This window comes from Vigna unguiculata, chromosome 9 (genome assembly GCF_004118075.2).
Source record: "Vigna unguiculata cultivar IT97K-499-35 chromosome 9, ASM411807v1, whole genome shotgun sequence".
Lineage (NCBI taxonomy): Eukaryota > Viridiplantae > Streptophyta > Magnoliopsida > Fabales > Fabaceae > Vigna > Vigna unguiculata.
The window spans coordinates 30880381-30895231 of record NC_040287.1 but is presented as its reverse complement, the minus strand read 5'-3'; the positions used below and the strand labels follow the sequence as shown (position 1 = coordinate 30895231).

The window sequence follows — 14851 nt, the reverse complement described above, 5'->3', positions numbered from 1 at the left end:
ACATGAATTTAGTCCTTTTAACCAAATTTTGTTAAGTTTATCTGACGTTTCAAGCGCATGTCATGATAGTATTTGCATTGTTTACACCGTTTGACACATTTTCGCTTTAATGCTAACTCAAATATTATCATAAAATGCATTTAAAATGTCAAATAAACTTAAAAAAATTTGGTAAGAGGGATTAAATCCACACATTTCTAAAGATGAAGGACTAAATTGATATAAAGTTTCGAAGAGGAACTATTTCCAAAATTCACTAAGACTTGAGGGACCAAAAACATATTTAACCAAAAAAAAAATATTGAGTAACATAAATAAAAAAGAGTTAAGATACATCACGTCCAATCTCGTGATTAGGAAGTTAGTTACTCCTATACTTTCTAAACATTAGAAAATGATAACAATGAGCCTTTAGAATGAGTTAGGTCCAACAAGCCAGTTTGCTAGCTCGCCCCAAAAAGTCGGGTTGAGATAGAAATTTGAACTCACAAACCCGATCTAGCTTGACTTGCCAAATCGTTAACCCATTAGGTCAGTCCACAACCCTTTTCGAGTTTAAAAATAATGTAGTGTTGTTGTTGTATTGCATAGAAGGGAGCCATCTTATTTCATTTTCATCTTTCACTCAGATCATGACTCTCGTCTTATCTCCTCCTCTCTCGGACTCTCGTTTCACTAATACTCACTACCAAAACTTCCAATTCCTTCCCATTACCACGACTCCATCTTGTTGACGAGTCAAATGCTAGCCTTCACCACAAGTCAGACTCGAGCTAAGAGCACCGTCGCAAATGCGAGTCATCGTTAGTAGTCAGATGCGAGCCACCGCTAAAAGTCAAACGCGACACAAGCGAGGGATAACAGTGACCACCATGAACAAGTTCGCTTATTAAACCTTATATTTCGCGATCTTTCCCTCATTTGAAGCATTTTGCCATTTGTGATCTTGCCCTATTGGGGAGTGTTTTGCCTTAATTTATGTTAAGGCAATTCTAGATTGTGTAGTCATTTGGGATTTGTTGATTTTGCTATGATTTTTCCCTAATTTCCAATTTTAGTCTTTAATAAATAACTATTTTTTGAATTAAACATTTATTTTATTATTTTTATATTTTAATTAACCGTTTTGTTAGATTTAACTATTTTTATTTATTTATAATTATTATTTTTTAAAATAAATAAGTATATTTAATATAAAAATTACCTACAAAATAAATAAATAAAAATTATAATAAAATTTTAAAAAATATTTATATTTACTTTTAATATTAAAAAAATAACACACATACGCATTTTTATATGAAAAGTAATTGTTAGTAGATAAATATTATAAAAGGATCTTAATATGTTGATTCATTAATCATTAACACTCAATAAAAATATATTGTGTGTTAACAAAACACTAATTTAGCTCAACATGATTAAAATAGATTCCTAAGTGCACACAACACAACACATGGGATTCTTTTAGTCCAAAGGTGAATGGTAATCGTGTTTGGCTTTGGTTAATGGTTTTTTACCTTATCACCATTAATTACTTATTTATTCAATCGACATGCTCAGATGAGGATAACGAAAAATTGTATTCTGAAATTATATAATTCATGCATTTTTTTTATTTTATATTTTTAAAAAAATTGTATTTTAGGGGGGGTGCAGGTTCAAATTACAGGAAGAAATGGGCTTAGATGGGATCTGCAGAGCGGTGGCCCAATACGCATACCCGTACAAAAAATGACGATGATCGAGAAATGGGAATGAACGGAAACGGAAGACGGAAGTCAGCTATCTCCGGCTTTGTTACTCGAATGCGGTGCAGTTTTTGAGGTGCGGGGTTTTGGAGAAGACACAGGAACAACGGTTTCCACATGGAGGTGGTGCTCTACGAGACGCGACATCACGCTTCCAATTACCCTCATCAACACCAAGACCGTCTCCATCTCCAACAACAGGTCACACTCTTCTTCCTCTTTTCTTTCTTCTCTTCATATTCGCACTCTAATTCCGTCGCTTCCGTTCACCATTCTTCCATTTCAGGCAAACGAAAGCACCAAGGCTACCTTCTTCTCCTTGCTTTCTTCTCGAGGTAACTCTCGCCTTCTGTTTGACTTCGTTCAATCCTGATCAACGCTTGTTGTTTGGATCCAACTAATGTTTCTTCCTGAAGGTGTGAGCCAACTCAAGGATAAATGGACCGAATACAAGCAACCGAAGAGACTCAGAAGATTGGTGTCGCTGTTCGTTTCCGCCACAGCCAAACACGTCGCAGTTGCCGCGGGAAATCGGATAACGATTCTTAGTAAAGAGGACGACTATCAAAATCCATGCGCCATTTTCACCAGTGAGATTTATTTATTTGTTTATTTAATTTCTGTCTGAAATTTGTTTTGTACTGGATAGTTGAAACGCAATTAGATTCTGATAAGCAATTGGTTCGTTAGGTCCTAGTCTTGGTACGTTTAGTTTAGGAACTTGGTCTGAAGATGAAGAAGTTCTTGGAGTTGCTGACGACTCTGATACACTCTATTTTATCAAATTCAGCGGCGTAGTTGTCGCAGAAATCTCGAAGAAAAATCTGAAAGTCTCTTCTCCAATTATTTCCCTATTTTCTGATGTGGATTTGGATACAAGCGAGTCTTACTTGTAAGTTTCTTTTCTTTTTCTGTGTTTTTATATACCATTCAAGGAATGGGAAACGTGATTATTTTGTTGCCGATCTCGAAAGTATGGCCGTTCTGTAATTGTTTCAAAACAATTTTTATTGAGAACTACTTGGCGTAGGAGATGGAATGTCAGTTTGAAATGTTGCACTTTTGAGGTGCAGGTTCTCTGTTGTTACGTCAGATGGTTTGGTTCAGCAAATTGAGATCAGCCGTGGCCAGATTGGCTCTACCTTTCCCAATTACATTTCTAATCACACGATTCATATCTGCAACAATATTTTCTGCTTTGACCACCATAGTGAGCTTAACCTTTTTGTGGCTGTTCATAAGAACTCTGGTATGTATGTTTTTGGTTGATTATTTTCTCAATTATTCTCTATGTTATGTAAGTGTGGGTTCTGAATTTAGGCAGTGAATTATTATATTATAGACAAATCAATGTAGGCTCTCTTTTACTTCTGACTGCTGATCTGATATACTGGAAGAAACTTCGCTTTCTACATGCTGAAAGATTATGCAGGAAATGTGGATGGGTTTTGGATATTTGCTTTTGTTGGTGTCATGGGTTAACCTTTCACCTGATCAGTTTCAGCCAATTTTACAAGGGCAAACAAAGCAATAAATGGAGTATCTTAATAAATATTTTCAATAGCGAAAGAAATCTTGTTTTCATTATGAACCTTTACCTCTTCTGCTGTATAAAAAGGACTTTTCTTTATAATCTGAGAAATTGGCTGTTAGTTTAAATGATTATAGTAAATCCACAAAAAAGTCTTGGTGGGTTGTCATCTACTAGAAGGTTTTGACCATATTAACGAACAATTAAAGTTTTTACATGTTTAATGCCCTATTAAAAGTATCTAATTAAGGGTCTAAAGATGAGAATGTTGGGTTTTAAAAGTGAACCTACTAGGAAAGATAGGATTAGAAGTGATCGTATTAGACACTAAAATCTTGCCTTCGTTGGTTTAGGAACTGTGAAGAGACTAATAGAAGCCCAAGTTATTTGGAGGTTAGCCCTATCACTAGAGCCAGAGGAAGACCAAGAAAAACTACATCAAAACTATTAAGAAGGATTTAGAGTTAGAGGTCTATGGTCTCTATGGACATGATTCACAGTAGAACATTCTGGCATTGTTTGATCCATGTAGTTGACCCACCTAATAGGATTTTGTCACTGTTGTTTAATTTTGGGAAGAGATTTCACTGATTTCAAGCCTTATACACATGGAAAACTATATTTTTTATTTGGATAATGGAAATGAGTAATTCCATTAATGAACTTATATTGTGTGCTTGATTCAAATTTCAAAAACATATTTTATCATCTGCACCTGCATTTCTTCCATTATATTCTCTAACAAAATTTCGTCTTTTATTAATCAAGTATTCTTGGAATATGGAGAATAGAGTGTAGAGTTTCTACAAGTCATTAATATCTATTAAATATTATCTGTCCAAGTTCTTCACTGATTACTTATGTATTTATCTTCAGGATCTAGCCATCTTTCTTTGTTGCGGAGGAATTCAAGTACAGAACTGGAGCAGTTGTTCTCTTTGCAATTTGAGGGGTTATATTTAAAGCCAAAAGATTACAGAGGTCTACTGACATATGCAAAGGTGCTAATCTCACCACAGGCTTCATTCGTTGCTACTCTGGATTTGACAGGGTGCTTGCATATTTTTAAGCTGGACAAAGAAGGCCTCACACTCTCCCGGTTTGTCTTGGGAGAGAGAGATGGTTCAGCAATGTCTGGTGATTTATCGAATGGAGTGAACAAATCTTGTGTGGATTTTATGGATTTTACTTGGTGGTGTGACCATATCCTTGCCATTGTAAACAGGAGTGGTGTGGTTATGTTGATTGACATCCTTAATGGTTCTACAGTTCCAGCAGAGGATCATGCATATTTTTTACCTGTTTTGGAAAGAGCACTGAAATATAAGGGCTGTGTTTTTCTTTTAGCAAGTCAATCATTGAAAGAAGGAGGTGATGCTTCGCATGATGGGTCAACGGAAGAGTTGCATCAGACAGATTGGATAATTACCGATAGGCTTAATCAATTTCATCTTTCTAGATTGTTCTGGCACCTTGTTTCATTTACTGAGAAGTCTGTCCCTGAAATGTATAGTATACTGATTAACAAGAAAAAATATCAGGCTGCTCTGGATTTTGCTGATAGTCATGGATTGGATAAAGAAAAAGTTCTGAAGTCACAGTGGTTGAATTCTAGCCATGGAGTAAATGAAATAAAGAACATTTTATCGAATATCAAGGATAAAAATTTTGTACTTTCTGAATGTGTTGATAGAATTGGAGTGACAGAAGATGCTGTGAAGGCTTTGCTAGATTATGGTCTACGCATCACTGACCATCATAAATTCTCAGTAGTAGATGATGATAATTCTAGTAAAGTATGGAATCTTCGCCTTGCCAGACTTAAAATCTTACAATTTAGAGACAGGCTGGAAACATACCTTGGAATAAACATGGGCAGGCAAGTTACAGATGTCTATTTTGTTAACATGAACTATATTTTTTATGCTTTTGTTAAATCTCAAAGTTTTGTCTACATGTTTTTCTTTTTATATTTTTTAATAAAATTGAAATATCATTAAGTTAGCACAGTGGATAGGAAAATTTACCGATAAAAAAAAGTGGAGGATAGGGAAATGAGAATCCTCTTTAACAGAAAGTAAACATGAATTAGGCATAGTTGTCGAATACCTCAGCATATATGCTCGTGGGAGGAATATTGAATAAATGTTAATTTGGTTAAATTCATTACCATCTATTTTCTCAGTTTGTTTACAGTACACTGGTAAACACACACACCTATAAAAGAAAACCAGTCTTTAAGCTGAAATTGTTTATTTTTTTAATGTTTTCTTAAATCTTAATGTTAAGTTCCTTAAGATCAACTTCCAGGCTGTGATTGCAACAATTAAAAACTTTAACGTGCTTTGATCTGTTTATTTCCTTTTGTTGACAATGTTGCAAATACCCATTTCCTTGAATCATATCACGTTAACTAAACTTTAAGAGCTATGTATATATACATAATTCCAAAATATGATCATATTATTGATTTTTAGAATGAATGACTGATAGGATATTTGATCATTTGCGATTGTTCAATAATTCTAATGGTTTCCACTGACTCAAAGTTCATTGACACAGTTTTCTGCAGGTTTTCTGTGCAGGAATATAGCAAATTCCGCATTATGCCTATTAATGAGGCTGCCATATCACTTGCTGAGAGTGGAAAAATTGGAGCACTAAACTTGCTCTTCAAGCGTCATCCATATTCTTTGTCTCTATTTATGTTGGAAATTTTAGCTGCCATCCCAGAAACTGTTCCGGTACAAATGTATGGGCAGCTTCTTCCTGGGAGATCTCCCCCGTCTGGTTTTGCCGTGAGGCAAGATGATTGGGTTGAATGTGAGAAGATGGTTCACTTCATTAATGCATCAGTTAAAAACCATGACATTCTAATACAAGTCAAAACTGAACCTTTTGTTAAGCATTTCCATGGATTTCCTTGGCCATCAATTGATGAGCTCTCAAACTGGTATACGAATAGAGCTAGAGCAATGGATGATTTTAGTGGACAGCTGGATAATTGCCTCAGCCTGCTTGAATTTGCTCTTCGCAAAGGCCTATCTGAATTACAATCGTTCCATCAGGATGTGTTATACTTGAATCAAATTGTTTACTCCAATGATGATGATAGTGAAATGGGCTTCAGCATGAATCTTGCCAAGTGGGTAGAATTGTCAGACTATGAAAAATTTAAATTTTTGCTTAAGGGAGTGAAAGAGGAAAATGTAACCGAAAGGTTACACAGTAGAGCCATTCCATTTCTGCGTGAAAAGTTTCACAAGGTATCCTTACTCGGAGATGTCATTGTTTCTGATTGTACAAATCGAAATATGGAGGAATCATTTTTAGTCAGATGGTTGAAGGACACTTCTGAAGAGAATAAATTGGATATATGCTTGGTGGTAATTGAAGAAGGGTGCAGAAACTTCCAAAGTAATGACTATTTCAAAACTGAGGCTGAAGCTGTTGATTGTGCTTTGCAATGCATATACTTGTCTACAGTTACAGATAAGTGGAGTATTATGGCTGCTATACTATCTAAAGTTTCTCAACTACATGGTGAGTTTTGCTTCAGGTCTATTCTAATTCCTTAATAACATTCAGATGTAATTTTAACAATTTCTTCATGGTTGATTTATTGCTCATCAATTTTTCCTCGGGTTTCATTACAACTGAAGGAAAAAAGTGAAAAGAGTACAAGTACCCATTAAATTGTACCTTTTAGGAAGTAGACCTTTAACTTTTAATTGATCCTTAAATCATATGTTTCGTTCCAGTAGTTAATTCTTTTTTTTTAACTCAGAGTTAAATGGCTGACATTGGAATGATCCTGCTCATTGTTTTATGTTAAATCTTGTGCATGCTTATTTTTAAACATTTTCCCATACTTTTTATGTTTATTAAACTGAAAGTAAATCCCTGTATTATTTTGTCACATTAATTTTCACAAACAAAATGAGACCCTGATAGTAATCAGACCCAAACATCTGATAGACCCTGCTGTATTTACAACCCACCAGGAAGGCCGCTATACTATCTCAAATATTAGGCTATTGTAATGGCCTTTGGGCCTTAATTCTCCTAGTTTGCCTTTCTCTAGAGGGTGCTTCAGTAGTCCAAATCCGTGGAACCAGCCTTACTGCTCGAGGAGTATAGGCATGAGGAAAATACAACATTATTGCATTTTTTTTCTAGTTTCAACCTAGTTCTTGGCACAGCTGGCAGTTCTGCTTGTCAATGTGGTGCTTTCATTGCATCTATATGCTTACCTAAGAACACAGCAAAAGACATGGAAGAAGTGTTCCAAACCTTCATTCATAGGCTTTCCCTGCTCCAAACACAACTAGACAACATCCAACAACTCAATGATAGCTGCCACACTTGTCTGCAATAGTCCATTGAATCCCACCATGAAACTTTCCAAACCTGCTTCAGTGAGCTCTGTGACCAACTCAACTCACAAGCAACTACTACCACATCTACATCCTAGACTACTGCCACTATGGGCTTGTTTTCCACACCACTTTCATATTTAAGGTCATATTTGCCTCCTCATCTCTTGAAAAGAATTTTTTTTTCTGCTCTCCAAACTGCCACTTCCACTCTTTACATCAATCTCTTGAATATTAGAGCTGGAAGAAAATGTCTTGTAATGAATCTAGTTTTCTGTGCCTATCTTCCTTCAATACTTCAAATGCGCATGGTATATTTTTCAGACTACTAGTATCAAAAGAAAAAATAACCCAAAAATCTTCAAATGGCTGTAGCTTTCCATGCTAATCTTCCTCTAAACTTTTGGAAATTTACATCCTTTGTCTTGTTAGTCCTGTGTGTAACAAATTTGTGTCAGTTTCTTTGTGTTAGATCCTGGAATACAAAATTTTGCTATGTGCTTCTTGCCTAATCATTTTCTTTCACTGTATTCTCTCCAGTGCTGAAAAGGGCTTTTCTTGTTTTAGTCATTCAGTGTGGATGAGAGTTCTGCTTGCAATTCTGTTATCCAATGTTGTTTTGCTTCCTGTGTTGTATATTTGATTGACATATACCTGAGTTGTTGAGGTGAGGTGTGCACATAATTTTAATCCCAAAACTAACCAATGGCACATGCTGCAAATCAATGTGTGCCTGCATGTGTTGTTGTGAATTGGTGTAGATTTCATGTGGCTAATTCAGTTGCATTAGTTCTAATCGGTTTATGAGTACATTATTGAACAGATGGTGCATTTCAAGTAGAGGACCTTGAGAGAAGACTTAAAACTGCTGAAGGTCACATTGAAGCAGGGAGGCTTTTGGCATTTTACCAGGTTGGTATTTTGACCTCTATACCCAACCAAATTTGTGTAACCAATGTGTGTATCACTATTGCTTGAATTGCACAATTTCTGTTTCCACTATTTTGTAGAATGATTCTACAATTCATGTTATTGTTTTGTAGCTATGTTGTATTTACTTTGTTGTTTTATGGATCTATACAGGTCCCAAAGCCATTAAACTTTTTCCTAGGTGCTCAGTTGGATGAAAAGGGTGTAAAACAGATTATACGTCTTATTCTTTCTAAATTTATTCGTCGTCAGCCAAGCCGGTCCGATAGTGAATGGGCCAGCATGTGGCGTGATATGCAATACTTGAGGGAAAAGGCATTTCCTTTCCTGGACCCAGAGTATATTTTGACTGAATTTTGCAGAGGACTGCTCAAAGCTGGGAAGTTTTCTCTTGCAAGAAATTACTTGAAGGGTACAAGTTCAGTTGCTTTGGCTTCTGAGAAGGCTGAAAACCTTGTCATTCAAGCAGCTAGGGAGTACTTCTTCTCAGCTTCAAGCCTTTCTTGCTCTGAAGTAAGATTACCTTTAACAGCTTATTATCTGTAACATCTAATGCTTAAAATCTTTGTTAGCCTTTCTCACGATAATCCATCATGTTATCACAACCATGCTCAGATGTAAGAACTATTGGGCAAAGTATTCTGTTTTACTTTTTGTAGATTTTTCAGTTTTTACCTACTTTGCAATAGTGATTGAAATCACAGTTTAATATACATTATGCTTTTGTTAACTGTCTACTAAATCACTTCAAAACACCATTTTTTCTTCTTGATAGTCTTCTATAAGCAGCTATGTTTATGCTAGCCCATCCTCAACTACATGAATTGATTAATTATGTTGCTACAATTTATTCCAGATCTGGAAGGCCAGAGAATGTCTTAATCTATATCCAAGTAGTGGAAATGTAAAGGCAGAGGCAGATATTATTGATGCACTTACTGCTAAACTTCCAAACCTTGGAGTGAATATTCTGCCCATGCAATTCAGGCAAATAAAAGATCCTATGGAAATTATAAAAATGGCAATCACAAATCAAAGTGGAGCATATTTTCATGTTGATGAACTTATTGAGGTTGCCAGACTTCTTGGCTTGAGGTCCGCTGATGACATATCAACTGTTGAGGAAGCTATTGCTCGAGAAGCTGCAGTTTCTGGTGATTTACAGCTGGCATTTGATCTTTGTCTTGGTTTGGCCAGAAAAGGACATGGTACCATATGGGATTTATGTGCTGCAATTGCAAGAGGCCCTGCCCTTGATAATATGGATGTGGATTCTCGAAAGCAGCTATTAGGGTTTGCTTTAAGCCACTGTGATGAGGAATCTATTGGTGAGCTTCTCCACGCATGGAAGGATCTAGATATGCAGGGCCAGTGTGAAATATTGATGACATCAACAGAGACAAATCCTTCCAAATTTTCAGTAAAAGGCTCATCTTTAAACTCCCTTCCAAATCAAAGTTTTCAAAATTTACTAGATGTTAATGGTTGTTTTCAGGAGTTTGATGGTATTGGTGCTGACAATCAAGATGTTCATCTTCAGAAAGCTAGAGACGTGCTTTCCATCGTTGCGAAAACCTTGGCTATTGGCGATCGAGTTGATTGGGCATCAATCTTGACTGAAAATGGGAAAGTTCTGTCTTTCGCTGCTTCACAGCTCCCTTGGTTGATTGAATTAAGTAAGAAAGGAGAGCATCAGAGGAAACTCAGTACTGGAAAACAATATCTAAATATCAGAACACAAGCTGTGGTAACCATTTTGTGCTGGTTGGCAAGAAATGGATTTGCCCCAAGAGACAATCTGATTGCCTCTCTAGCAGAATCAATTATGGAGCCACCAGTCACCGAAGAGGAAGATATAATGGGTTGCTCCTATCTTTTGAATCTTGTGGATGCCTTCAATGGGGTAGAAATTATAGAAGAACAACTCAAAATAAGAAAAGACTATCAAGAAATTTGTAGTATCATGAGTGTTGGGATGGCATACAGCTTACTACATAACTCTGGACTAAAGACTGACCCTTCTCAACGGAGGGAGCTATTGAAGAGAAGGTTTAGGGAAAAGCATGCATCACCCAGTTCTGGTGATTGTCCTTTTTGTTATTTGCTGTTAATTGTATATTTATCAGTAGTTGAATCTTTAGATTGCATTTTTTTTATACTTATTTATGTTTGCTGTTTCTTTCTCCCACTTTTTTTTTTCTTACATTTTTGCATCTGTAACTGACTAAGACAATGTGTTGAATATGTTTATTCAGACGATATGGATAAACTTGGCAAAGTACAATCCTCATTTTGGAGAGAGTGGAAATTGAAGTTAGAAGAACAAAAGCGTCTCACTGAACATTCCAGAGCACTAGAAAAAATAATTCCTGGGGTTGAGACAGAGCGCTTTTTGTCCAGGGATTCCATCTATATTGAGAATGTTGTTATCTCTCTCATTGAGTCAGTAAAGTTAGAAAGAAAGCACATTTTGAAGGACATTTTAAAACTGGTTGACACTTATGACTTGAACTGTACCGAGGTATGAGGATTTGCAGGAATGCATTGAAACATAAACTGTGAAGAAAATAATGTTGCTTATAATGAAATTATTTGTCTTATTGTTCCTTAGCCTATATATATTGTTGTAAAAGTTCTGTAATTGGCTTTGGTAATCTCTTGGTAAATTCAGTGTCAAGTAGTATTTGTATCAGTGTAAAGTAGGTATGAACTTGTAGTTTTGTCCATCAGTGGTTTCAATTGAAGGGGTGTTCGATTATGAAATTTTTTTCATCGAATCCTTAACTGCTTATCTTTTTAAGTCAATTAGTTCTTTGAATAAAATGTAATATAATCCACTGATGAAACCTATTTACTTTGTTTCTTTTAGGTGCTACTGCGTTACCTAAGTGCTGTCCTTGTTTCTGATACTTGGAGCAATGATGATATTACAGCTGAAGTTGCAGGTTATAAAGGGGAAATAATTGGTAATAGTGAGAAAACCATTGAAACCATCTCAACAATTGTATACCCTGCAATTGACGGGTGCAACAAACTACGCCTTGCTTATGTATATGGCTTGTTATCAGAGTGCTACTTGCAACAGGAAAATACCAAAGATTTATCGCCAGTGGTGCAGGTTGATCATGTAAATGCCAATATAAGCTTGGCACGATATTATAAGGTCCTCGAGCAAGAATGCAAAAATATATCCTTTGTCACTAACCTGAACTTCAAAAATATTGCTGGGCTACATGGTTTGTACTTTGAGTGCTTTAGTGATGAAGTTTATGCATGCATTGAGGAAAGTAGCTTGTCAGCTTTGTCAAAAATGGTACAGGCTCTTGTCAATATGTACGGAGACTCATTGCCTGATGGTTTCATGTCATGGCAGGATGTCTATAGGTATTACGTTGTAAGTTTGCTGAAAGATTTGGAGACTAAAGTTACTACTGATTCTAGCAATAGAACTCCTGAATATCTGCAAGGCTTTATAAACAAGCTTGAACAGAGTTATGATTTGTGCCAAGTGTATATTAGGCTTTTGAGCCGGCCTGATGCTTTGGGGATCATGAAGCAGTATTTCACCATAATCTTGCCTTTCTTCAGTTCATATGGACTCCTACCTGACAATTCAACATGGCAAGAGTGCCTTATTGTTCTTCTGAACTTTTGGATGAGGTTGACAGATGATATGAAGGAAATTGCATTGGAGAAAAGTTCAGGAGAAACTGGTTGCTTTGATCCGCAATGTTTAATGAATTGCCTGAAGGTTTTTATGAAATTGGTAATGGAAGATATCATCTCCCCTAGTCAGGGCTGGGGCAGCATATGTGGCTATGTCATTTGTGGCTTAAAAGGTGATTCTTCTGCAGAAATTTATAGTTTCTGCAGAGCTATGATTTTTTCTGGCTGTGGGTTTGGTGCTGTTGCAGAGGTTTTTACTGTTGCATCATCAGATTCTGGTTTAGCTTCTGATTGTGGCCAAGGTTCTCAGGATCTTCCTCATTTTTATTTGCATATTCTTGAAACTGTTTTGTCTGAATTGATCAGTGGATCCCATGAGAGCCAGAACCTGTATCATATATTGTCTTCTTTAAGCAAGCTAGAAGGTGACTTAAAGGTTATGCAATGTGTTAGACATGTAATTTGGGAAAGAATGGTCCAATTCTCTGACAATTTGCAGTTGCCAAGTTCGGTCAGAGTTTTTGTGCTAGAGCTAATGCAATTTATCTCGGGTAAAAATATTAGGGGTTTCTCTACAGAAATACTAGCCAATGTTCAACCATGGGAAGAATGGAATGAATTGATTTTTGCTAGTAGAAAGAGCGAGACTGATGTTGACAAGTCATTGCCAGATCACAAAGACTCTTCTAGTAGGGTTACAAATACTTTGATTGCTCTTAAATCATCTCAGCTTGCGGCCTCAATCTCTCCTAGCATAGAAATTACCCCTGATGATCTATTGAATGCAGACAAGGCCGTGTCTTGCTTTATGGGGTTGTGTGGAGAAGCTCGTGAAGATCTCCATTTTGATGCTCTTGTGGCTATTTTGGAAGAGTGGGATGGACTTTTCACTGCAGGGAAAAATGGAGAAACCATTGCTGAAGCAACCAAAGGAGGAAATGACTGGAACAATGATGATTGGGACGAGGGATGGGAAAGCCTTGAGGGAGTAGACAATCCTGAGAAAGAGAAGATAGAAGACTCTGTTTTTGTTCACCCTTTGCATGTGTGTTGGGCGGAGATTTTCAGAAAATTCATAAGCCTTTCAAGGTTTACTGATGTGCTTAGACTTATTGACCAATCATATTTAAAGCCTAATGCTTTGTTACTTGATGAAGATGATGCCTGCAGCTTAATCCAGATGGCATTTCCAATTGATTGCTTTCTGGCTTTGAAGATGTCACTGTTGCTGCCCTACAAAACATTACAGTTGCAGTCCCTGGGTGCAGTTGAGGATAGCACAAAACAAGGCATCCCTCAATCGAGGAGCAAGGACTACGAGTTATTAACTTTAATTTTATCCTCTGGATGTCTTTCTTCTATCATCACTGATTCTACCTATGGTACTCTGTTCTCTTATATCTGCTATTTGGTTGGAAACTTATCCAATCAATCTCAACAAGTTCTGGTGTCAGGTAGAGGAACTCACAACAATGAAGATCATGAGAATCAGTTGCTTCTTTTCACAAGGATCCTTTTCCCTAATTTCATTTCAGAACTTGTGAAGGCTGATCAACATATTCTAGCTGGATTTCTTGTCACAAAATTTATGCACGGTAATGAATCACTCAGTCTCATTAACATTGCCGGGGCCAGTCTTAAGAGGTATCTGGAGATGCAGCTGCAAATGCTACAGATCAGCGAGTTCCCGGTTGAGAAGACATGTAAAACATTGAAGAATACCGTTGGCCGTTTGAGAGGCAAACTTAGTAGTTTTATTCAATCCATATTGCCATTGGTTTCTGCTAGTGTTAGTTGATAACATTTTCAATTTGATTAGGGGGTAGCATTTGTATCAATTAAGATCCAGGGGTTTTTATTGACCTACTATTTACATATATTTCGATTTGTTTGAGATGAGTTACTTGGTCAAAGGAATGGTAGTTATAGATTTCAAATTTCATACATGTATATGTATATTCGGAGGTGGCGGAGAATTGTGTACTTGTGTATTGGTTAATAATTAACTGTCTTCCCAACTCAGACTTGTGCATCTGTTTGTCTACTAAACGAAGAGAAGAAGAAAAATCAGTTTATTTACTTTCGGCATCCAATAAATAATATGCGTTGGAGAAAAATGTTTCACTGTTCGAGGGAACCAGTGTTGCCCCTTAGGCTATCTCGCATTTTTCACTCATAAATTCTATGCTTGATATAAATTATACACAGTTACACACACTCAAGATAATTACCCTTTATGATATAATAACTAACAACATCAATTTGTAAATAATTAAATTAGTTTAGGATATAATATGTACTCATATAAAAGAAAATATTACTAATTTTTATTAATTAATTTACGGTATGATTTTTTTTACATTATTAAACTGTTAAAGATATATGGGTAGCAAAAAATGTTTGTATAAAGAATAATAGGTTAAATATGTTTTCGGTTTTTCAATTATTTGTGAAAATTGGAATTAGTCTTTTTTAAAAATTTTGAATTAATTTAGCTCATCGTTTTTAGAAATACATAGATTTAGTTTTTTAAACTAAAATTTTTAAAATTTATTTGAGGTTTCAAACATATTTATCGACTAACATTGAAACGAAAA

The 14851-nt window shown here is 36.0% G+C and overlaps 1 protein-coding gene across 3 annotated transcripts; it reads left to right on the top strand.

Annotated features, from left to right (window-relative positions):
* Positions 1–1744: 1744 nt before the first annotated feature.
* Positions 1745–14276, top strand: LOC114163335 (MAG2-interacting protein 2). Of its 3 annotated transcripts, XM_028047583.1 has the most exons (13): positions 1745–1952; positions 2038–2086; positions 2168–2341; positions 2442–2643; positions 2825–3000; positions 4159–5161; positions 5855–6825; positions 8482–8570; positions 8742–9101; positions 9445–10008; positions 10084–10669; positions 10844–11109; positions 11458–14276. In XM_028047583.1, the coding sequence occupies exons 1-13, from the start codon at positions 1869–1871 to the stop codon at positions 14050–14052; spliced, it is 7119 nt and encodes a 2372-aa protein (XP_027903384.1). In that variant the 5' UTR covers positions 1745–1868; the 3' UTR covers positions 14053–14276. The 3 variants fall into 3 exon arrangements, with proteins under 3 accessions (XP_027903384.1, XP_027903383.1, XP_027903385.1); XM_028047582.1 differs by having other exon boundaries at positions 9445–10669; XM_028047584.1 differs by lacking the exons at positions 1745–1952; positions 2038–2086 and having other exon boundaries at positions 2218–2341; positions 2542–2643; positions 9445–10669.
* Positions 14277–14851: the final 575 nt, after the last annotated feature.